The sequence below is a fragment of the Phytophthora cinnamomi genome (assembly GCF_018691715.1).
Source record: "Phytophthora cinnamomi strain GKB4 chromosome Unknown Contig117, whole genome shotgun sequence".
Taxonomy (NCBI): Eukaryota; Oomycota; class Peronosporomycetes; order Peronosporales; family Peronosporaceae; genus Phytophthora; species Phytophthora cinnamomi.
The window spans coordinates 844,970-867,278 of NW_027151050.1; the positions used below are offsets into that span (position 1 = coordinate 844,970).

General features: G+C 55.6%; 10 protein-coding genes across 10 annotated transcripts; 5 read left to right on the forward strand and 5 right to left on the reverse strand.

Moving 5' to 3' along the window:
- Window positions 1-151: 151 nt before the first annotated feature.
- On the forward strand, window positions 152-3,199 carry IUM83_10518 (putative 5'-3' exoribonuclease; the record flags this gene model as incomplete). Its single annotated transcript, XM_067935030.1, has 1 exon — window positions 152-3,199. The coding sequence occupies one exon, from the start codon at window positions 152-154 to the stop codon at window positions 3,197-3,199; it is 3,048 nt and encodes a 1,015-aa protein (XP_067781460.1).
- A 336-nt stretch (window positions 3,200-3,535) lies between these two features.
- IUM83_10519 (uncharacterized protein) lies at window positions 3,536-4,492 on the forward strand (the record flags this gene model as incomplete). Its single annotated transcript, XM_067935031.1, has 1 exon — window positions 3,536-4,492. The coding sequence occupies one exon, from the start codon at window positions 3,536-3,538 to the stop codon at window positions 4,490-4,492; it is 957 nt and encodes a 318-aa protein (XP_067781376.1).
- Window positions 4,493-4,566: 74 nt separating this feature from the next.
- Window positions 4,567-5,711, reverse strand: IUM83_10520 (putative transmembrane protein; the record flags this gene model as incomplete). The annotated part of the gene is made up of 5 exons (XM_067935032.1): window positions 4,567-4,833; window positions 4,902-5,084; window positions 5,157-5,249; window positions 5,314-5,425; window positions 5,503-5,711. 5 exons carry the CDS (start codon window positions 5,709-5,711, stop codon window positions 4,567-4,569), a joined length of 864 nt encoding a protein of 287 aa, XP_067781347.1.
- Window positions 5,712-5,885: 174 nt separating this feature from the next.
- Window positions 5,886-6,971, reverse strand: IUM83_10521 (acyltransferase family; the record flags this gene model as incomplete). Its single annotated transcript, XM_067935033.1, has 1 exon — window positions 5,886-6,971. One exon carries the CDS (start codon window positions 6,969-6,971, stop codon window positions 5,886-5,888), a length of 1,086 nt encoding a protein of 361 aa, XP_067781348.1.
- A 693-nt stretch (window positions 6,972-7,664) lies between these two features.
- IUM83_10522 (putative FHA domain-interacting nucleolar phosphoprotein) lies at window positions 7,665-8,408 on the reverse strand (the record flags this gene model as incomplete). The annotated part of the gene is made up of 1 exon (XM_067935034.1): window positions 7,665-8,408. One exon carries the CDS (start codon window positions 8,406-8,408, stop codon window positions 7,665-7,667), a length of 744 nt encoding a protein of 247 aa, XP_067781356.1.
- A 362-nt stretch (window positions 8,409-8,770) lies between these two features.
- IUM83_10523 (Glucosidase 2 subunit beta) lies at window positions 8,771-9,649 on the forward strand (the record flags this gene model as incomplete). Its single annotated transcript, XM_067935035.1, has 4 exons — window positions 8,771-9,018; window positions 9,083-9,208; window positions 9,272-9,371; window positions 9,434-9,649. 4 exons carry the CDS (start codon window positions 8,771-8,773, stop codon window positions 9,647-9,649), a joined length of 690 nt encoding a protein of 229 aa, XP_067781357.1.
- Window positions 9,650-9,767: 118 nt separating this feature from the next.
- Window positions 9,768-12,010, forward strand: IUM83_10524 (Glucosidase 2 subunit beta; the record flags this gene model as incomplete). The annotated part of the gene is made up of 7 exons (XM_067935036.1): window positions 9,768-10,049; window positions 10,136-10,761; window positions 10,835-10,947; window positions 11,023-11,272; window positions 11,345-11,534; window positions 11,602-11,774; window positions 11,845-12,010. The coding sequence occupies 7 exons, from the start codon at window positions 9,768-9,770 to the stop codon at window positions 12,008-12,010; spliced, it is 1,800 nt and encodes a 599-aa protein (XP_067781353.1).
- A 3,668-nt stretch (window positions 12,011-15,678) lies between these two features.
- On the reverse strand, window positions 15,679-16,158 carry IUM83_10525 (uncharacterized protein; the record flags this gene model as incomplete). Its single annotated transcript, XM_067935037.1, has 1 exon — window positions 15,679-16,158. One exon carries the CDS (start codon window positions 16,156-16,158, stop codon window positions 15,679-15,681), a length of 480 nt encoding a protein of 159 aa, XP_067781354.1.
- A 1,266-nt stretch (window positions 16,159-17,424) lies between these two features.
- IUM83_10526 (putative set domain-containing protein) lies at window positions 17,425-18,944 on the forward strand (the record flags this gene model as incomplete). Its single annotated transcript, XM_067935038.1, has 4 exons — window positions 17,425-17,672; window positions 17,780-18,613; window positions 18,664-18,834; window positions 18,902-18,944. 4 exons carry the CDS (start codon window positions 17,425-17,427, stop codon window positions 18,942-18,944), a joined length of 1,296 nt encoding a protein of 431 aa, XP_067781346.1.
- A 1,712-nt stretch (window positions 18,945-20,656) lies between these two features.
- IUM83_10527 (Intraflagellar Transport Protein 52) lies at window positions 20,657-21,583 on the reverse strand (the record flags this gene model as incomplete). The annotated part of the gene is made up of 1 exon (XM_067935039.1): window positions 20,657-21,583. The coding sequence occupies one exon, from the start codon at window positions 21,581-21,583 to the stop codon at window positions 20,657-20,659; it is 927 nt and encodes a 308-aa protein (XP_067781355.1).
- Window positions 21,584-22,309: the final 726 nt, after the last annotated feature.

The following is a 22,309-nucleotide window of genomic DNA, read 5'->3' on the forward strand; positions in this document are numbered from 1 at the left end:
TATACGTTCACAACCTTAACATACGTCCACCACATGCATATTACGTCCACCACACCACGCTCTTCCGCCGGACCAATCGATTCGTTCCATCTTCTCCCTCGACTGCTAGCAGAGTAAGTCCGGTAGAGTAGCGTAGCCAGGGACAGGAGCCATGGGCGTGCCGGCCTTCTACCGCTGGGTGCAGGACAAGTACCCGAAATGCGTCGTGGACTGCGTGGAGAGCCGCGCCGTGGTGCTGGAGGGCGAGCGCCACTTCGAGCTCACGGACACCACGGGCCCGAGCCCGAACGGCTTCGAGGTGGACAACCTGTACGTGGACATGAACGGCCTCATCCACCCGTGCGCGCACCCGGAGAACGGCGAGGCGCCCAAGACGGAGGAGGAGATGTATCGCCGCGTCATGGCCTACGTGGACCGCCTCGTGGCCGCCGTGCGCCCGCGCCGCGTGCTGTACCTGGCCATCGACGGCGTGGCCCCGCGCGCCAAGATGAACCAGCAGCGCGCACGCCGCTTCCGCGCAGCGCAGGAGGCCGAGCAGCGCATGGAGGTGGAGAAGGAGGCGCTCGAGTACATGAGCGCGCTGGGCCACAAGGTCCCCAGCAAGCAGGAGAAGCCCTGGGACTCGAACGTCATCACGCCCGGCACCAAGTTCATGGCCAAGCTGGCCAAGTACCTGCGCTTCTACATCCGCGACCGCGTCAACAACAACGCCGCGTGGAAGAGCATCAAGATCATCCTCTCGGACGCGGGCGTGCCCGGCGAGGGCGAGCACAAGCTCATGCAGTACATTCGCGTGCAGCGCTCGCAGCCCGGCTACGACCCGAACCAGCACCACGTGCTGCACGGACTGGACGCCGACCTCATCATGCTGGGGCTCGCCACGCACGAGGTCAAGTTCTCTATCCTGAGAGAAGAAGTGCTCTTCGGCAAGCAGAAGTTCGAGCGCGAACGGCAGAAGGAGCAGCAGACCGTGCTGGACGCCAATGGCACGACGCTGAACAAGCGCAAGCGCGGAGAGTTTGGCGAACACGACGCGGACCTTGTGGCCTCGGACCTGAAGCCGCTGCAGTACCTGCACATCGCGACGCTGCGCGAGTACCTGCAGGTGGAGTTCGAGCCGCTGTCGCGCGTGCTGCCGTTCGAGTACGACTTCGAGCGCGTGATCGACGACTTTGTGTTCCTGTGTTTCTTCGTCGGAAACGATTTCCTGCCGCACCTGCCGTCGCTAGACATCCGTGATGGCGCCCTGGACTTCCTGATCTTGATCTACGCCAAACTGCTGCCGGCTATGGGCGGATACATTACGGATGGGGGCGATGTGAACCTCTCGCGGGTTGATGTAATTCTCGCCGAGGTTGGACAGGTGGAAGATGTGATCTTCCAGCGACGTGCGCTGAAGCAGGCTGAGAACGAGAGGAGACGGAAGTCACGCCTATCTAATGAAAAGAAGGACCAGATTGCTGCTGCGGCGGCGAAGGACTCGGCTGTTGAGATTTTGAAGAAGCGCCGCATCGATAAGGATATTATCGCTGCTGACAAGAAATACGGTGGCATGACGGCTGAGGAGGCCGTGAAGGCGCGTGTGAAGGAGAGCGTGGAGAAGAAGTTGGAGCAGTACCGCGAGGAAGTTCAAGATGTGGTACGGTTGGGCGAGCCTGGCTGGAAGACCAGATACTACAGCGACAAGCTGAAGGCTGATGATATTGAGGTTGGTGGCGGTCGTGAGCGCGTTTTCCACGCCTACATTGAAGGACTGTGCTGGGTGATGCGATACTACTACACTGGTTGCGCGTCGTGGCAATGGTTCTACCCGTTCCACTACGCCCCCTTTGCATCGGACTTGCGTAACATTGACCGCTTCGAGATCAAGTTTGAAGAGGGAGTTCCGTTCCACCCGTTTGAGCAACTGATGGGTGTGTTCCCTGCTGGAAGTGGCCATGCTATCCCGAAGCCGTACCGGTGGCTGATGTCCGACCCCGAATCGCCTATCATTGACTTTTACCCGAAGGAAATCCCAGTGGACCCGAATGGCAAGGCAATGCCGTGGTTGTGGGTGGTGCTACTTCCGTTCATTGATGAGGCTAGGTTGCTGGAAGCCATGAAGGAGCCGAACCAGAAGCTTACTGAAGCAGAAACGAAGCGCAATGCGCGCTTCGGCAAGGAGGTAGTCTTCTTCCACTCTAAATGCCCTGTGACGAAGAACCCGCCAACTACCGAACTCGCTGAAGCGCTGGCTGACCCGCGTATTTCTCAGTCCTTCAACGGTACGCTTATCTACATCGACGCCCTCTACTTCCCCATCGGTGGAATTGTACCGAGCCCTGAGAAGTCCCAGAGGCACCTGGCAGACATCCCCAACAACCAGTGCTACAGCTTCCAGTACCGCTTGCCGCCTACGCTTCCGCACCTTTCGAAGATCATGGACGGCGCCCAGTCCCCCAGTCCGGTGCTGATCACAGAAAACGACAAACGTATCACGATCCCGTTTTTCGGCAAGGCCAATATCAACATCGTGGATTTGGCCGGCGACGCGTCAAACCACACGAATGTGCGCCAAAACTACATGTCACGCCACAACGGTGGCGGTGGCCGCGGTGGATTCGGTGGTCGTGGTGGTGGCCGTGGCTACGGTGGCCAACAGGGTTACCAGCAAGGAAACCAGCGGTTTATGAACACCAACCTGAACGTGGATCGCTACGGTGGGCCTCCTCAGCAGCAGCAGTACAACCAGTATATGACCAACGGGTACGGCAACTGGGGCTCTCAAGAGCCGCGGAATAAGCGCGGCCAGTACAGCGAATCGTACGGTCAACACAACGGTGGCCAGTCCTCGTACGGCCGGCCAAGCTCAGACTACCGTGGCGGCAATGGTGGCTATAATGGCGGCTATAACGGCGGTGGCGGCTACGGTGGTGGTCATGGCGGTAACGGCGGCCGTGGATACCAGGGTGGCTTTGGTGGTCGCGGATACCAGGGCGGCTTCGGTGGCCGAGGAGGAAGTCGCGGCGCCCCCATCCAGTCCGCGTTCGGAGGCAGTCTGGAGCCAGCTCAGGCCTACCCTTCCACCCACATGAACTCGTCTGCTCCAGCGCCGCGAGGGCTGGAGGCGCTGAAGGCTGGCCTTCGTAGCATGCACCAACAGCGCCAGAACAATTCGAACGGCCCACCCGGAGGCAACACAACCCGCTACGACCGGTAAGCCCTCTGCGGTCGAGGGGATCGTTCGCAAGCAACGGCCCAGTCTGCAGCCTAATAGTGTAGAGTTCCGTGACGGACGCTAGGAAGAACAACAAGAACGCGCAAAGCACCCGACGACAACGACATACTATGGTTTCATTTCTTGAATTTTGCTTTTGCTTTCACTTTCACTTTATCAATATTCCTGTTTTGTATTAGTGTTTTCAAAATTTATTGTGCCAATATGAATGAATTACTTGAACAATTATTGTATCAATTATTATGTATTTCTCTTCCTAGCAATTGGTTTTGTTTCGTTCGAAAAAAATTGTAAAATTTTTTTCAAAGCAGCCCAGGAATGGCGGGGTGGCTCGATGACGAGAAGCTGGAGCCGATGCCGCCGCCTCCGGCCCCGCAGGCTCATCCGAACCCGTACACCACACGCTCCAGCCAATGGACAAGAACCTACCGCGATTTCAGCGGCACGGACGAGCAACTGACGCCGCAGTCGCCTCCCATCCCGCACACACACCCGCTGGTGGCGTTGAGCGACGAGAGCGCGCGTAACGTGAAGCTGCAGCGCGAATGCGGCGGCATGGCCATCCGTAGCACCGAGCAGATCCTCCGACGCCACCCCGTCGTTACGGGCAAGCGGCTGGACCCGACGTTCCTCAGCCGCGCGCGCATCAAAGCGTTCACGGAGCGGGAGAGTCCCGAACCGGAGGAGGAGATCGACAACCCGCTTGCAGTCGAGACGGAGCATTACAGTCGTGCCATTGCGCTGCAATTGCAGCGGCAACTGGAGGAGATGGAGAAGGCCCCGCCGTTGGAGCCTCTGGGTGAGCAGGAGCGGACTTTGGCGGCTACGGAGGCCAGTGCCCGACGCCGCGAGCTGCTGCAGGCTGCGCGTCGAGTGGCGAGTGAGAGCAGGTGGAATGACGGAGATGGAGAGAATGATGCAGGGCTGCTGAATGGAGAGGGTGACAGCGCGTTAAAGCGGGCTACTGAGAGGAAAGTGAGGAAGCAGCTGAACGCCAAGTGGGTGCAGTCTCGTCAGGACCCCGCGAACCGCCCCAAGGGGCCCCTTGACCGACCAGAGGAGCGAGATTTGAGGGAGACACTGTTTCGCACTACGGCGAGGGATTTGTTGCGCTCTGGAGTCCTGTACGACGAGACAGATGCAGCACGAAATTCTACGTTTGGACCGATGAGTAGGCCGCGGCTGCCTGTGGTGTCAAATGGGATTGTTGGACTGCCGGGGTGTTGTTTTGAGTGCTATGAGGAATGTGTCGAAGAGAATAGAGACGGTATTTGAGTTTTTTGCGGCAAGTAATCTCATGCGCCGCATTCTTTTATTCGCGTGAGCTCTTGATTTTGGTTAGCATCAATTCAATAGGATGGCAAAAACGTTGCCAACTCGCGGATGTATTCCTTCTTCTCCTTGGTAATCAAAGCAGCGTTGAACACAAGGATCGCAAGCACCAGGAACGAATGGGCGACCTGCAACGAAGACGACCACGCCACAAACTCGGCCAGCATCACCGCTGCCTCGATCGCTGCAAGCACCCCAACAGTGTACAACGCTTTGCCCGCCAGGTCTCCAACACTCAAGATCATCACCGCGACGAGCAGTAGCAAATCCGTCACTAGCACAAACTGCACCCCAACAAAATTAATTAGAAACATCATGACAGCGAAAGTCACAAACGTAGTCGTCAATGCACCTTCTTCACTGAGTTGCCAGACACGGGCTGGGAGACGCCCTCTCCAGCCCCACGGAGCTGAGCTGAGGGGGCGCCATATGAGTAGTCATCCTCATCTCCGGCGGTCGTGTAGCTCCACGCGCTCAAGCAGCACAACGCCAGCACGAGGGGCACATTCATCCACACCACAACCCGCACTTTGTGCTATTATATCCCAGCAAGCATCGTCAGCATGCCACATCACCTTCGATGCACCGAATCAATCCAGCCTCTCACCTGCCGCAATTCTAGCCTGAACACTTCCCGCTCCGCCTCCCGCAGCCGGATCTGCAGTGCATTGGTCGGATCATGAACATGTCGAGCATGGATCTGCGTTCATGCACACGTCAACTTAGCGTCAATGACCCACTTACAACCCTTGACAGTCGCTCACCACTCGTCGGAGCTTCTCCTTGGTCGGGAGTTCGCTGTCGAACCGCGTCTCCAGGTGCGGCAGCAGCAGCCTCGTCACATGCTGGTTCGCCACGCGATCATACTGACTCTGCCTGTTGCATTGAACACCCAATAAGCTCTTTAGTTCTCTATCTTATTTATTTGAATTACTTGAGCTTCGGAGACGCACCAGACGCGGTCGTTGTCCAGCATCCGCTGCAGTCGGCGGCAGCTGGACCCCAGCGACACGACGTCCCGCAACGACAGGAAGCCGGCGATGCGCGGCCAGACCTGGCGCAACCGCTTAGAGTGCAGCTTCACACGCTTGCCCAGGTTGCGCAGCCGCGCCTCCTCCACCGTCGAGGTGCGCGACAGCAGCGGCAGGCGCTCGCCGTCCATGGACCTCGCTGGATGGATTGGTCGATTACCAAGTTCAACTGCGGCTAATACATGACGTAGGGGAGGCTTGCTGCAAACCGTACGACCGTGGGGAGTCAGTGGACGTCGAGACGATGCGACAGCGGGATATGACGTTGGATAGGTAGTACATTCACTTCAACTAGGGTAGATCGCTTAGTGTTGATTCCGGTTGAGGCTCGAGAACTTGGGCACTGCACCTGGCCCTTGCTTCTCCTTCTCTGCGAGGATGCGCGAGATACGCTGCGCCAGCAATTGCGACGGGTACTCGATCAGGTAGTACGTCGCCGTCGAAAGTGCCAGGATGAGGAGCAACCTCGAGAAGAACCGGTCGAAGTAGTTCCCCTGGGCGGAGATCTTCGGGTTCTCGATGATGAACGTGTGCATGAGGTAGACCGAGAAGCTGATCTTGCCCCAGAAGCGCAGCACGTTCCACTCCAACGACGTCGACACCCACGACGGCCGGAGCATCTCGATCACGAAAATGATCGCCAGGAACGCGCTCGTGTACGGGAAGCCGTCCGGCGGGAGTGCAGGGTTCGGATGCACCCAGGTGAAGAGCAGACCGCGGAAGCACACGCTCAGCAGCATGCTGATCGACAGCCATTCGGCTACTCGGAGCAGCACCGTGTGCCACAAGCGGAAGGTGAACTTGGTCTTCTTCATCCACAAATCCAGTTTCACGAAAACCACGGCGGCGAGCGAGCCCGTCAGGAACGTCCCGATATGAGGCCGCATCGGCATGTGGCTCTGGCGGGACACAGTCATGCCCTCGTACACGATCCATCCAAACAGCGGGAGTGCCGGTACCCACCAAAAGCGACGCAGGCCGATCACGCCTAAAACGAACACGGGGATCACGAAGTAGTACGAGATTTCCAGCGGCAGCGTCCAGAAGACGTGGTAGCGATACTCGAAGCTGAACGTGAGCGTCTTGTACCAATCAAAGTCAGGGCGGCCTCCGATGAAGTAGTGCTTCTGGTCTTCTTTCGACATGAGTGACAGCACAAACACCGTCACCACGAACAACGGATACACGCGGAAAAAGCGCTTCTGGAAGTAGTCGGCCAACACGAACATCCACGTACGGAGGTCTGCACCCTGGACCAGCAGCTTCTTGCTCTTCTTCATAAAGATCCACGTGAGCAGAAATGACGAGAGGACGAAGAAGACGTCAACGCCAACGGATCCAAAGTGAAGTTGAGGCATGAACTCCTGGGAGTGCTGCACCACCACAAGCATAGCTGCGAGACCGCGGGCGCCATCGAGGAACAACACCTTGGTTTGAGGCGCTGAAGACGGCTTGGCTTTATCGACCGAACTGGCATCATCCTGCTTGACGAGTATCTGGTCGTCTTCCTTGGGAGTTGAAGACGTCTCATGATGATCCGATAGTTCGACAACGTCCAGCTGAATGCCTACTTCCGCATTTGGGGCTTGACCTCTTGGTGTTCCTGTTCCTGCCATGGTTTGAGGCCCTTGCGCGCTTCTTGGGTTGTGACGTAGGGCTCTATGCTGGCTGAGAGGTGGCTGCAAATGGACGGCAGCATATGGGGACCGGCGAAACTTGTTTTAGGATGAATAACCGAGATGTGCCAAACCTATGGATACGGCGACTCAAGCCAGCAACCCACGAACATGGTCACTAATTATTCTGTGAATAGCATTCGCGCACATGTAGGAGATTAACAGGATTCGAAAAAGAGCTGCATTGCTTTGTGTACATAATGGCACCGGCGGCAATCGCCTTCCTGTACGGATCTTAGGCGGCATCGAGCATTTTCCACAGGAAGTACAATCTATTAACCGTAGCTAGAAAAGGCAAAGCAATGAAAGTTCAAAAGTCGGCACACCGACACCAGGAGGCGGCTCCGTCGTTGCTGCTGGCTGGGGTCTGACGCCTGCATCTCCGTCTGCGAATCAACGCCGGCGGCCTTATGTGAAGGAAATGTGCTGCTTCTTAGCGGGCATCTGCGCCTCGTAGCCGGGGAACTCGTAGTCGATGCCCAGCGCCTTGAGCACCTTGCGCTTCTGCCGCTCCTTGGCCACCAGGCGCTTGTTGTTGACCACGGTCTGCTCGTACGTCTTCTCGGCGTTGTGGCGGTTGCGGTTGATGGCCTGGCGGGGCAGCGGCTTGAACTCCTTGTTGGCGCCCACGAACATGCGCTCGTGCACGGCGTGCGAGGGCACGACGTGGCACGAGAGCGTGTGGTCGAACAGTCGGTACTGGTTCATGGTGTTGGCCACGATCTGCGCCACCTCGGGCTCGTCGAACTGGATGAAGGCGTAGTGCTTCGAGTTGCCCGTGCGCTTGTTGCGCGAGAGCCGCACGCGGCGCACCACGCCGAACTGCTTGAAGAAGCCCAGCATTTGCTTCTCGTAGAAGCCGTGCGGGATGCGGCCGAGATAAATAACGTTGGACGGCTGGTTCTTGGCCTTGTCAGCCTTCTGCTGCTGCGCCAGGGCGGCGGCCTCCTTCTTGCGCTGCATCTTGCTCTTGCGCTTCTTGCCGTTGGCCTTGGCGCTGCTGGCGATGGCCTCCGCGGCCGTGGGCAGCTTCACGAGGTCATTGCTGGCGTCGAAGGAGGACGAGGCGGCGGCGGGCGTCTCGCTGTCGCTGTCCGAGTCCCACTCGTCGCCCTGCAGCTTCTCCAGCTGCGCCGCGATCTTCTTGTTCATGGTGAGGAGGCGGGGGGTTCCTGTAGGCGAGAGACGGCGGACTGCCTCGAGGTGTCGGAGCGCTTTACCAGCCAGTCGGCAATTGGACTGGGAACGACTGGAGCGCAGCAGGACTGGATGCGGTTCTGGAGGTGATTGGTGTGGGACACATTAACGATAAGGTATGGCAGGTGACTGGGGGGGGTACATTGCTACACAGATGGCTACATTGACGCTGAAGTTGGATGCTATTCTTGCTTTGCTTGGGCTGCATTTAGCTGCGGGGAGGTGAGGGGATGACAGCGTCGCTGTTTCTTGATCGAGTCTTGCCGGTCATTTAGGAAAGTAGTAGGGCGTTGTGTGTGTGGAAAGACTGCGCCACGATGGCGAAGGAGTACCACCCGCAGAGCCTCCGCCGCACGATGATCAAGAGCACGGTGGGCAGTGTGCGACGCACTACGTACGACTTGCCCGACGCGAAGAACCCCAATCACGTCTACGGCTACGAGGTCCAACGCGACCCGGAGAACGCGGGCCAAGTTATCGGCAAGTGGGTGCAGGCGGTGCCGTCGCCCGCGGCCAAGTCCGGGCGCAGCTTCATCGAGACCAATCGCCAGGCCATCATGAATGGGTCCGTACTATAGAACACCTTCTTGTCTTGAGAGATATCTTAACCGCCTTGGTCCATTCTGCAGGTATCTGAGCGCAGGCGAGGCGCGCAGGTTTGCCAACGAACACCCGGACATCGTGGTAAAGCCCGCTGAGAAGTGCAAAGGCGGCTTCGTCCCCACGAACGACATGACCTACGGTATCAAGTCAAAGTAAGAAGCACCGATACAAACAACCTCAACTATCTTGCTCACACCACTGTGACTCTTTGACAGGGTGTCTGAAGATATCTGGGGTCTGGTACAGGCTCGACACACCTCGTTCAGCAACGACAACGCTGACTACCCGGACCTGAGCACCATGAAAATCAAAGGGGTGAGTTCACATCTCCTCTTGCTAGTAACGCTACGATCCAAACTAACCTCACTGTACTGTAGAAATTACCGCTGCCTCGAGACACGCAGTGCTCTCTGGGCAAGGACGTCCGCAACCACCCTAAGGTACAGGAGCGGGAGCTGTTCAAGATGTCCAAGTTCAAAGCGGTGGGCGCAACTTTGTGCACGCAGCCTGGCGCCATCTCCGCCCGCAGACGCGAAGAGGAGGAAGATCGGCGCCGATACGCAGCAGGCGAATACGAGGAGGAGGACGCTTGACTGTCCACCTCGTCCTCGCCCTCGTCTTCAACTTGACAACCTCCTCTAATTGGTGCAAAATAAATTCCCTCATTATCAGCCAATCCGCCCTCATTTCGCAATTCGTGACGCGGCCGCCATGACGCGCTTCCTGCCGCTGCTGCTGCTGAGCGCGCTCCCCTCCGCGTGGGCCTCCTCGGCCGTGCAGATCCGCGGCGTGGCCCCGGCCGACCAGGCCAAGTACCTGGCCGCCCAGTTCTCGTGCCTCGTGGGCGGCAAACCCTCCAGTCTACCAGCCAGTCGACTGAACGACGACTTCTGCGACTGCGACAACGGCCAGGACGAACCAGGCACCGCCGCGTGCTCGCACCTGCTCTCCAGCAACTTCCACTGTGAAAACGGCGGCTTCTTCCCTGGAAAAGTGAGGAACAATGAAAAATACCAGTAAAATATTGTAGTTAGATAGTTTTTTGTTATATTATTTTACTGATGATTTCTGTGTGTTAGATCCATACGTCGCGGATTCATGACGGAATCTGCGATTGCTGCGACGGATCGGATGAGGAGGTTGGAGTTTGTCTTAACACGTGTGCGGCCGCTGCCGAGAAGTTCCGCAAGGAGGCGGAGCGGCGCCTGGAGGTGGTGAAAATTGGGTTTGAGAAGCGCCAGGCGGCGATCAATGGAGAGGTTGCGAGCTTCTTTGCAGGTGAGAAGGAGTTCGAGACGACAACCGAGAAGACGCTCGCAAAGCTGAAGCTGCTGAAGGAGAGGGTCACGGTGCACAAAGACCGGGAAGAGCTCAAGGAGAAGAAGTACCGACTGGAGCTGGCGAGGCAGAAGCAGGCGGAAGGGCAAGGTGCGTCTGGTGCGCAGGGCGAGGAGACCAGCAGACAGCAGTTTTCAGACGCGACGGAAAAAGAAGCGGTGGAAGCGCTGGAGTTTGAAGGCCTCGATGCGATTCGGGTGGCGGAGGACGACGCCCCTGTCAATTCGGTGGAGGATGTTAAGGCGTCGGAAGTTTTGGATGCAAGAGGACAGGCTGTTAAAAGTCTCATTGAGTTGCCGGATGGCTCGAAGATTTCTCTGGCGGATTATCTGCGGATGGATCACAACAAGCCAGCCTATGCCAAGAAGTTGTTCGCGCTTGATTGTTTTCGCGGTAGTTCGGGATATCCTAACGTACTGACTGGTGTTTGACTTCAACAGGAGAGCTCCTCGCACCGCAGAACAGATGCGGCGAGAAGATTTTCTTGGTCCACTGTTCAACGGTGGCGCCGAAGGACGGAAAAAGATCGGACTGTATGCTCTACGTACAATTGGTAAGGTACCGTTGGCGCGTGTGGACAGCAAATACAGCCGCGCTAACCAATGCAATGTGCTTGCTGGTGCTGCAGGAATCTTTATTTCTCCTGTCCGTGCTGTGGTAGAAGCGCTGCTATTCTCCCCGAGGACTTTGTGGGACGTGCTGTCAACTCCAGAGGTCGCAGGCTCAGCTATCGCAAAATTACCTGACTTTCCATCTCCGTCACGTTCGATTTGGTTCCGTCAACTTGGTGGAGGTAGCGTATACGATGGCTACAGTTTGGTGATGTGGGGGGCACGGGTCATTTGGGATGCACCGATCTATGCTTACCAGTATTTGTTGTAAGTGTTCCTTTTCTCTTCCTGGACTTACCTCCGACCCTCTTGCTGACAATTGGCGTTGCCCGTGTAAAGCCCCAAGCTCGACGAAGAAGTAAAATTGCCTGTCGCTGAATCGCTTCGGAAGGTGGTACGTGAAATCGAGACCGACATTGCCAGTCTGGAGAAAGAGCGAAATGAGAAGCGCGAAACGGCAAAAATGGATTATGGCCCAGATCGAGCATATTTCGCGCTGAAAAATAAGTGCATCGAGAAGCGCATCGAGGTTTGTTGTGTTCATTCTAACCTTTATTCTAGTAACTTGCTCACCTGATACCTAACATGTTGTGCAGAAGTATGAGTACAAACTGTGTGCATTTGACGAAGTCAAGCAAGATCGAACAAAGCTTGGCACGTGGGACGGCTGGGCAGTCGGAGAGGCTTCGTCGAACGGTGACAATGGCAAAGCGGACCACACGAAAATGCGATACTCTAAGGGCCAGAGGTGCTGGAAGGGCCCAGAGAGGTAAATATTGCCATTGATTTAAGTGCCAACAAGAAGTCGCGCGTAAAAGCTAACCTTGTTGTTCGTCCAGGTCTGCCTTGGTGCACCTTGACTGTGGTGAGGACAACGAGATCCTGAGCGTGGACGAACCATCCACCTGCGTGTACGAGATGACCGTCAGCTCCCCATTTGCCTGCACCGCTCAAGCGCTCGCCAAGGCCCAGGAAGATGTGGCGTTCTGGTCGCGAGCGCGCTAGCGGCGGGCAACGATAAACCTCGAAATCAACTTGCTCATACGTGGAGTTGATTACCATGACACAACGAGCGCCCTGCTCAGCGGTCCCGCGATAGCAACACGGTTGGTGTTTTCTTGTTCAAGACGTCTTCCAGCTGCCATTGCTTAGCCCATCAGAGCAACCCACAAATTCAGCACCACACCTGCCCACATGGAAAAAAAATGCGGCTGGAGGGCAATCACATCCCAACTGGTATCGTGCACATAATTATGCACTCTGGGTTATTCTTGGTTTTTGTGAAGTACACGACTTAAAACGGACAGAATCATGTTTTTAATATAATTCTGTACCCTTTTAAATGATTTAAAAAAACCAAAAATCTGTATTTTGTTTTGTTGCCTATCGCCTTTAAGGCTGCCAACGGGACCATTAAAATTGAGGTTTCGGAGCAGCGAGTCAGCCTGACTGCGAGCCTGAGGGTTCAACCTGCGACTCGCTTTGTCGGCTTCTTTCGAGATTGGTGGAGAGCTAATTTCGGCACCGAAGAACCTGAAAATAAGGTCTGGAATACGTGTAGAACCCGAAAATAAAGTCTGGAACGCTTATTTTCCGATCTTGAGACTTGATAGTCGGTGAAACCGCATCGGGCACCCAAAATTAGCCCTATAGAAACCCTTACCTGCAAAACCGCATACCCAGTCTTCCTAACAGGCGGACACAAGAAGGCCGCCTTCTGGACCCGGGAGAAACTGTTTTGCATACTTCCGCCGATATATAAGTTTGTGCGCAGTGCGGAAAGTTTTGTCGGATGATATTCGTTTGTAAAGGTAGGTTCCGAATTGAATGTACCCGGTATCTACAGATACCGGGTATGATGAAATATGTAGTAAGGGTGCTTCATTTTTAAGTGGCATTGCGGATTTGTACTGCATTTGTTTCTAATTCTGTCCTTGTCGTACTTTTGTAGGGTGCTATTCTGTCGCGCTAAATTGCGATTGTCTAAATCAATTTTGTGGCAGGCACGCGCTTCCCGCCCGATTATGCACACGCATGTCAAAGGGTGTACCGGTAGTGCAACAAAAAAATTATTGTCACAAAACAGAGAGCCGGTTTTGAATACTCTTTTTCTAGAAATATTCTGGTACATTCCAACAAGGCTTGGGCAAAGCACGCCTGCGTTCGGTACCAAAACAAACGTTGACACCCAAAGGTGTGGCTTCAAATTCCTCCCGTGCGCCTTGGAAGCGAGGCCCCGGTGATGCTGTCGAAGACGCCATATGCGTTTGACGACGCATGGATGCATCCTCAAGTGCGACGTTCGTCCCTGTGGGATCGCGCGCAGCAACGCGAGTTGTCACTATATAGAAATCTAACAAGTAATAATACCACTAACCGGTTCAGAATCGGCTCTCAGGTTTGTAACAGTAGCGTAGCATTTATTCCAGTCCTAAATCTCGATAATATAATTTGCCCCCCCCCCCCCTAGTTTTTTTATTGGCCTGGTTAGCCCTTTTCTGGTTCATTACAGTCCAAATTTGGGATTTGGTCCGATTTGATCTGTCCAAAACGCTGGAGGAATCGCTCCAGTCTCTCTGTCCACGTCATACAGTAGGCGGGTCGTGACTGAGGGCCTCAATACGACGGCACAGTCGTATTTTCCACCATAAGGATTTCATAAGGATTACGTTACCAACGCAGGCGTGGTGCGAGAGCGTAAGCTTTCTCCCTGAGTTCAGACCCCACTCTGCTTCGTAGGCGCGATGTGGTACAGCAGCAGAAGGACGACGGCAATCCTAGTCTTGGCCTACCTAGCAGCGTTCGCTCCTTCACGTTCGTCAGCTTTCTCGTTTTTATCTTGGTTTGGCGGCAGCGACGACTCCGCATCACAGAAGGGCAACACAGCTGATGGTGACAAACCGAATGTGCGTGCACGACAGCCTCTCCTCGAAGCGACCGACTGGTTCCTCACCGAGCAGGAAATCACGGACTCGCGCGGCGGTTCACCTCGAACCGACATGGCAACGTACACAACAGGGAACGCCGTCACATCGTTCACTGCGTCAAAAGAGTATTTCGACTCAGCTTACGAAGAACTGAGCTCTGCAAAGGAAGGCGATCGCGTCCTACTGGCTGCTTGGGCTGTTACTCTGGTTCCGATAAAACCCGACATCGACCCTACTGGCGCCAAAACACGCTTCGACAAGGTGGTGGCTGGTGTTGTGGAGCGAGGTGGACAAGTCAACATATTGGGCTGGGCCAGCATTCAGCATCGAACTAGAATGATCGATATCCGCAAGACCATCAATGACATTCCAGCGTCTCCAGTCAATGGAGCCAAAGCGATGATGATCTTGGACGATCGCCTTCCGAAAGCGTTGTCTTCCCACCACCAGAAAACGTTGATCATCGCGGCGAACAGTTCTTCGGGTAAAGACGATCAACCTGTCGCATACGTGGGCGGTCTTGACTTCACCACCGGTCGATGGGACACCATGTATCACAACGAATCAGCAGCTCGCGACGCAGCTAACGTCGGAAACGGCTATAAAGGATGGGATGACAGCCATCTTCGTATTCATGGGCCTGCAGCGAAGGACGTGGCAACCAACTTCCTGGCACGGTGGAACTCGGACCATTTACCGTGTCAGGGCCTCAGTGACGACTTGCTGGATTATGAAAATCCGCCTTACGAACACCTACCGCTGCTTGACTACGCCAGCAGCAAAACTTCGGGTAGTCTCGGTAACCAAAGCGTCCAGATCGTGCGAACGTTCAGCTGTGACTACAAGCACTACGAATTCGCTCCCCACGGCGAAAACTCGATCTTCAAGGCGCACCTCAAAGCCATCAAAAATGCAAAGAACTTCATCTACATCGAGGATCAGTACTTCATCCTCGTCCCGGAGTTACTCAACGCACTCATGAAAGTACTGCCGTCTATCCAGCGATTGATTGTGGTCACCAACCCGGAAACAAAGCTATTTAGCACCGGAGGATACATCAAATACAGCTACGAGATGGTCACGCCGCTTTTGAAGGCCTTCCCCAACAAGTTTAATCTCTACACTACAAAGACGGATCGAAATATCTTCGTCCACAGCAAGCTTCTGATCGTCGACGACGTGTATCTCTCCGTCGGGTCAGCAAATTGGAATCGCCGGAGTATGACGTCGGATTCGGAGATTGCTGCGAATGTCATTGACGGGGACACAGTAAAGTCGCCGGATGGTATTACGGTAAAGAAGCTTGCTCGCGACTTTCGTATTCGCAAATTTCAGGAAATGACGGGGCTCAGTTACGACAAGTTGAACGCGATGACATTCGTCGAAGCTGCTAATCAGTTCGAAGTTGGGGCCGCAGCTTCGAATAAAGTGAGCATACTCCAGCATTTGAAGGTTCCTTATCACTTTTACTACATTGCCATTACCGACGCCATCCGAAAAGTCGCGGACCCTCAAGACACTTGCAGCAAATGAGGACTCCTCGTTGAGGACAGTCTGTGCCGGAATAAATCCCAGATCCAAGAATAATAGACGGCCAGAAAAAGAAGCCGATAGCAGACCAATCAGAAGTCTTCTCACGTCTCTTTTCTGCATTTATATTCCTGGGTCTGGAGGAAATACAGTCAAACCTGTTTATATGAGGCCCTGTTGGTGGCCATCTACAACAATGACTCATATAAAATGGACTCAGTTAAAAAAATATGTGGTGCACGTAAAGAAATCGCGCATAATTCGCTGCCACTTTGCCTTCACCGTAGTCTCCCGAACCAAAGCGGTCACGGTCTGTAAAGCTTTTCGTTCTCTATCAGTCTGCTCTCCGCATTGAAGCAGAAATGCAGACAGCTCCATGCAGTGTCTCAGAGCGATGGCAGGTTGAATTATGGGTTCCTGGTCCTCCTCCTCCTCCTCCTGCTCGTCCTTCGAAACTGCATCACTTCCTGCTGCTTCGTCCACTATCACATCTGGCTCGTGCGCAGGCAGGTCGACGTGGCTGAAGTAGGAAGAAGGCAGGTTGCGCAGTCGGGCAAGTGTGGCACGGCTGACCTGGGCCTTGAACGTCGCGTAGATCCACTCAGCGAGCATGGGGTTGTTCATGCCAGGTTTCTGCTTGAGCTTTAGGTGCACTTGGAGCTTTTGTTCTAGCGTCAGACAGGTGCGAGGAGACATTGCGAGGGAAGGGGGTTTGCGTTGGGCGTTGGGCGTTGAGCAGTGGGGGCTTTGAAGAGTGTGTGGCCGTGAACAGTGTGAATCAAATAAACAGGTTAGACCTAATTTGGTCCTCCAAAATGTGACTCATATACCTTGTATACATATAAACAGCGGTTATACAAAAACTAAGTAAAATATTTGGTAGCAACAAAGCTTGCATCAAATAAATGGCAAGGCTCAAATAGGGAGGATCATATAAACAGGTTTGACTGTACACGTGTCCCCGCTGAATCTGCAACTGCCATCGGCTATCTACCGCGAACACAGAGTGTGCGGGAGACTGCCAGTGCACAAGATTTGCCACAGCTGTCTGGTGAGATGTACTGAATTAGTAAGATCATTGCGGGACAATGTCTCTCTGCGTGAAACATCGAGTTGCTAGATCACGGTAGAAAATGAAAGGCCCACAATGAACATTATATCTTGCAGGACATGCAGTGTGCACAACAACCAACTCCATTTACCTAAAGTCCTCATGATGAACCAGTCCAAAGTTAACAAGAAGGCATACGTGCGCCTGACGCTGGGTGAGAAGGTCATGGTGTGCGAGATGGCGCACAAGCAGACCGGCAAACGATCTTTCAGCATCCACGCACTTGCTGACTGGGAAGTACATTAGCGTCTATACAAGCAGTACATTAGCTTCTATGCGCAACCTGTGCAGATATTGTAACCTCGCAGTTTTTTTTGGTCCCACCTTTGCAGATTCAGCGGGGACACCTGTATAACTTTCACACGTTAAAATCTGACCAGCACCATAACCCATCTCCCACAATACGCAGGGACGGGTCAGGCTCGGAAGCCCCGCTGCGCCCCGCTGGGCCCCGCTGCGCCCCGCTGCGCCCTGCTCCCCAGCTGCGCCCAGTCGCCAATCCTGGTGGCACCGATGCGCACTGGGCTCCATTTAATGTGGACCACACCAGAAGAACGTGCTGTGGTGCACGCCACAATCCCCCTGACCAGGAAGCAGCAGCGGCACACCAGGAAGCTTGCAGCGCGTCCGCGCGTCCAGCACTCAGCCATCGACGATGCCGGGCCTCAGCGCTGCGGAGCTGCCTCCGCAGGCGCTCCACGCAGGCGACGTGATAGAGTATTTCTCGCGCGCTTTCGTGTGGGGGGGACAGCAGAGGGTTTCGCCGCGCTGTCGTCACCAGTGTTGATGGCGGCAGAAGCGGCAACTTCCCGATCTCGGTGGACACCGCCGAGGCCATGCCGACCAACATAATGGTCAAGCTGATCAAGGCGCGGTCCATCAAGCCCGTTGCCGGTCTTTGGCGCAAGCTGCGGACGTTCCAGTTGGTCCCTGGGACCTTCGTGGCTCCAAACCGTGCCGGCGCGCTCAAAACGGCGCTGGAAGGAGCGGTCACAACCGCTTGTGAAGCTGTCCGTGAGGCGCTAGAGGACGCGTGCGGCGAGATCGTCCCAGAAACACCTCAAAGCAGCGTATGCAGCTCCCCGGACCGGGTGTCCGGGTCGGAGGACGTGCACGCGCCCAGCGTTCACGATAGCGTCAATTTAGCGGCGCCGCACAACGGAGAGCTTTCGCGACGTCTTGGCCCAATGCTGCTCGCGAGGAAAGTTTCGTGACGTCGTCCGTGGACGAGATTGTGGACCTCGTGTCCTCCGAAGAGGACCGGGAGCTGCAGGTGGCTTCAGCCGGTGACCAGCCAAGCTCCGTCAGCGACCGGAAGGCGGCAGCCTACATGCGGGCCATCCCCAACCGACACGCGCGTGACAAAATCCGACACCAGGTCTCGAAGAAGCGGGCGCAGTGGCACGTGCCCAGGTCGCGGAAGCTCCGGCACCTGGCCAAGAGCGCGATCACGAGGAGCGGGAGCGTGATCTACCACGCGAAGGCGTTCAAGACCGTGAAGTTCGAGGCCCTGATGAAGAGCCCCGAGGTGATGAAAGAGGTGGAGAAACTGCACGCCCGGCGAAGGTCGTACGAGGAGCCCTCATCCAAGAAGGGGCGCCCTTACTGCCGCACTGTGCAGTGGCCTGCCGAAGTGGAGCAGCTCACGACGTGCAAGCGCAACGGGGTCAAGTTCCCCGACATTGGGAGCTTCGACCCCTGTAGCTGCTTCGGGGACTGCTTCTTGGACACATGCTCGAACGTAGCGTCCGCGTCGTTCTGCACCCCCAACTATTGCAAGCTTGGGGCGAGGTGCAGCAACGCTCCGCGGACGCTGGACACGCTCAAATTGTTCGACACGAGCCGGGTCGGTCTCGGTGTGTACACCACCACGGCGCTGGACGTCGGCGACGTGATTGGAGAGTACTGCGGGGAGCTGACCGAGTTTGCGGCCGTCGTTGAAGGTCAACCTGCTCAAGCGCTCAAGCATAACAGTGGGTACACAATGCTATACAACGCTAAGTCTGTTCTGGGCAACTACGTCTACGTGGATGCGCTGAGGTGCGGGTCGATAACGCGCTTCCTGTCGCACTCCTGCCAGCCGAATGCAGCATTCGTGGAGCAGCAGACCCGCTCCCGAGTGCCGTCCTCGTTAAGATGCTCAAGAACGTGAAGGCTGGCGCGCAAGTGACTGTCCACTACGGGAACGAGCGCTGGTTCAAGTGCGCGTGTGACGGATGCTGGTTAAACCGCACTGAGATCGGTGGTGACAGCGAAGAAGGGTAAGGAGACGAACTTCCTTGCGTCTATCACATTGGTATAGTGCTTAATTTCTGATATAATCTGAAGGTGCGACCATTCTTTGATTTGTTTGTGGGCTGGAGCGCACTGAAATAAATACAGCGCAGACACTTACGTCCTCGCATACATGTAGAAGGAAACGAGCAAGCGTGCCTGTATGTTAGGCAGTATAGCCACTGGCTGAAGAGATGTATAGCCGCTGGGTCACACGAGGCTGAGCGCGGGTCCAATGCTCGCCGGTCGGCCGAGGTCCACCAGCACAGCAATTTCGCCTCGCTTCCTCTTGCGTCTACTTATTAGCACCTCCCGGCCACTGCTGTCGACGTGAGCGGTGACACGAATGGCGAACAGGACGTGGACACAGGTCCCGAATGCATACCAATATGAACACGGGCACCATTGTCGCAGAACCACCCGTCCGTTGGTTCTCCCTCGAACTCCTTCCTAGCGTAGTTAGAGCCCATTTGGGCCGTCACCGCGATGACTTCGACACTGCTGTGGTGCAGCAGACCGCGAGACGAGAAGTGACGAGCGAGGCGCACCAGAGGACCGTTGCCCAGAGTGAAAGAACGCGACCTGTACGGAATCTTCTGCGGAAAGGGTTAAAGACACCTCAGATGCCAAGGCTGAGTCGGAGCTGTCATTCAGGGCTCTCGGACTACCTCACTTTAGTGACACCCCGCTCGAGTGACCACGTCTCAGGTCTAGGACGACCCCGTCCTAGGAATCCCTGAGACGCGGTCTGGAGGACCCCGTCTCAGAGATCAAGCGTCATAAATCAGGACATGGGTCATCGAAGTTGGGTTAGGCATGGAACCGTAGCTTAGCAATCTTCAAGTAGTCAGTCGGTAGCATAGGATAGGTGTAAGGCTCAGTCCCGAATCTTCTTTGTGCCGATCAAGTGGATTACTCCCTTTCGGTCCAAGGCTTCCGAGTGCCGGCAAGCAGAGCCGCCCCGATAACGCGGCCCCCCGTCCCTCGGTCGTCGGTGTACTCACCCTCAGACCCGTGCCCAACAGGAGGGACACGTTAAACGATACCGCTCAAGCACGCCCGATAACGCGTCGCTGAAGGCGAAGACCCGTGCCGGCCCCGATAACGCCGCACAAGACCGCGTCGGCCCCGATAACGCCACGCACCCCAAGGACGCGACGCACCGATAACTGCACGCGTTCAAGGGCAATAAAGGAGAAAAGACGGATCAAGGACAAGACCGTCCCAGTAAGGAAGACTTCACGCTCCAAGCTCGAGCTACTCGTTACCTTATCAGGAGATACGCTACTCAAGTCCCGGGGAAATACCCGACGCGCCCACCGACAGCGGACGCGACGGGTTTGTGCGAGGACGACTTTGCAGATTTCTGTGAGGGCGCTACTCCACACTGCACTTGTTTGGCGCAACAGCCACACGAGGCGCAGGTAGCGAGATGACACGCAGAATACAACAGGAGTCAGCGCGCACAGCATCCACATCCTGGTGATCCGCCACGCCCAGTAACTTCGAGCGGACCAGCTCGGACACCCTGCGTGCGAGGCTTGTAGCTGGGCACACGGTGAACTCAAAAGCGCGGGCACTACTCGATTGATCCTGGCAGCACGCACTCAGCTCCCTCAAGAGTGTCCCCATCTTGAGCCGGCGACGCAGCGTGTAGTCCCGCTTTAACCACGCGTTGAAAGTCTCGGCGGGGTTGTTCGTGGAGGCGAAACCAGTGGGTGTGGCGAACACCTGCCACGCCCTGAAGTGGCCAGTCAGCCACTGCGCGTGACAATATTGCGCGAACGGAACTAAAAGCGGGTCGATCATTCAGGCTTGTAAGATGGGACGCAGCATCCCCAAATACTTCGTCTGGCTGCGCGCGAAGTGCAGATCGTAGAGTTCTCGTAGTACTCTTGCTTGTGCATGCGAGGAAAGAAGCTTCACCCGCTCCTGGATGTGCTTCATGACGTGGAAGAAGCACATCAGGAAGCGGTACTGGGGATTGTCGCCGAAAACCGCAGCGAGAATGTTGCATTGAGCCCTGTCGCCGTCCGCCATAGCGTAGTTGACAGTTAGGTGCTTCCCAGACACCCAGAAGTACACACGGCGTAGGGACAGCAGAGCATCCTGGAACATCGGCTGCGTTTCCTTCGACATCACGAACAGGTCCACCAGGTGGAACCTCCGCGACCGGTCCGACACCCCGACCACCAGGACGGGGTAGTCGCACAAGTTGGTCTTGTACGTCCCGTCCAGGTGGAGGATGAAGCTCTCGGGCGGCACGGTCAGGCGCAACATCAGCACCTTCGTCGAGATGCCCACTAAGAACGGCTTAATGTCGGAGCCATTGCCCACGATGGGCTTGCTCAGATCGTCCATGCGCCAAGCGAAAGTGAACGCCTGGGTCATGGGCTCGGACCCGGAGTTTGCGCGCTCGCGGATCCAGGCCGTGAGGTCCTCCACGCGGTCGTGGTTCTCCATCTGCGTGCGGCTGTAGTAATTGACAAAGTTTTGAACCGTCTTTAGGCAAGCTAACTCCTCCAGGGGGGTCAAAAACTTGCGCGACAGCGCATGTCGAATGCGCATCGGCCGCAGGTGGCTCTCCGCCAGGTCGCGGCAGAACGCCTTGTGCGCCAGGGTGAGCTTCTTGGGCGCTGGCGAGGGGGCGGCCGAGTTGTGCTCGCCGAACTCGAACACAGAGACCTTCTCCGTGGTCAAGCACGTGAGCATCTTCCCCCGCCACGCGCACTTCATCGGGCTCGCCGCGGCGCAGGAATCAGCACTGCATTCAAGCAGGCGATAGCGCATCTTGTGCTCAGCGCTTAGGCACATGGTGCACCTCCATAGCGACATCTCGCCACTGTACCCACCGCGGCATACTCGCCGCTCGCCGTGCCTTCCGGGAATGCCGTGGGTGTAGTGGGTCTAACTTGACTCACTACTTTTGCTTACACGTTGCGCAACGTGTATGAGGAAGCGAAAATACTTAGTAATTACTTAGGTTAATTATATTTGAATACACAAATATAAGTTAAGTAAGATAGGATTCCAAGTGACTTAGATTAGGTAAAATGAGAACTGTATTGTTTGTAAATTGATCTTCCTCTAAAATCTGCTAAAAACTGTCTATCATCTGTGAAAGGGTTGACAGCGGCTGGCTGTCAGAGCCCCGCTGATATGCATGTCTCTGATTGGTAGAAAGATGTTGCTTTCTACCAATAGGATCTTTGGGTAGGTGAGGACCACTAATTGTGGTGGCCCACTTCAATGTATCCATCGGTGTGTCTTACACCAAGGTGAGGAAGTATCCAAAACGTTTAACAGATAACCTATCTGTTAAATTCACAAGTGGCTTGCAGCCACTTGTGCGTGTAACCCCGTTACACCATCCCCCTTAAGGTTAGACGCGCGGGGTCCCCGCACGTCAATCTTTGGAATTGACAATTCGTCAATTCTTCGCGTTTGGAGAAGAAATCCGCG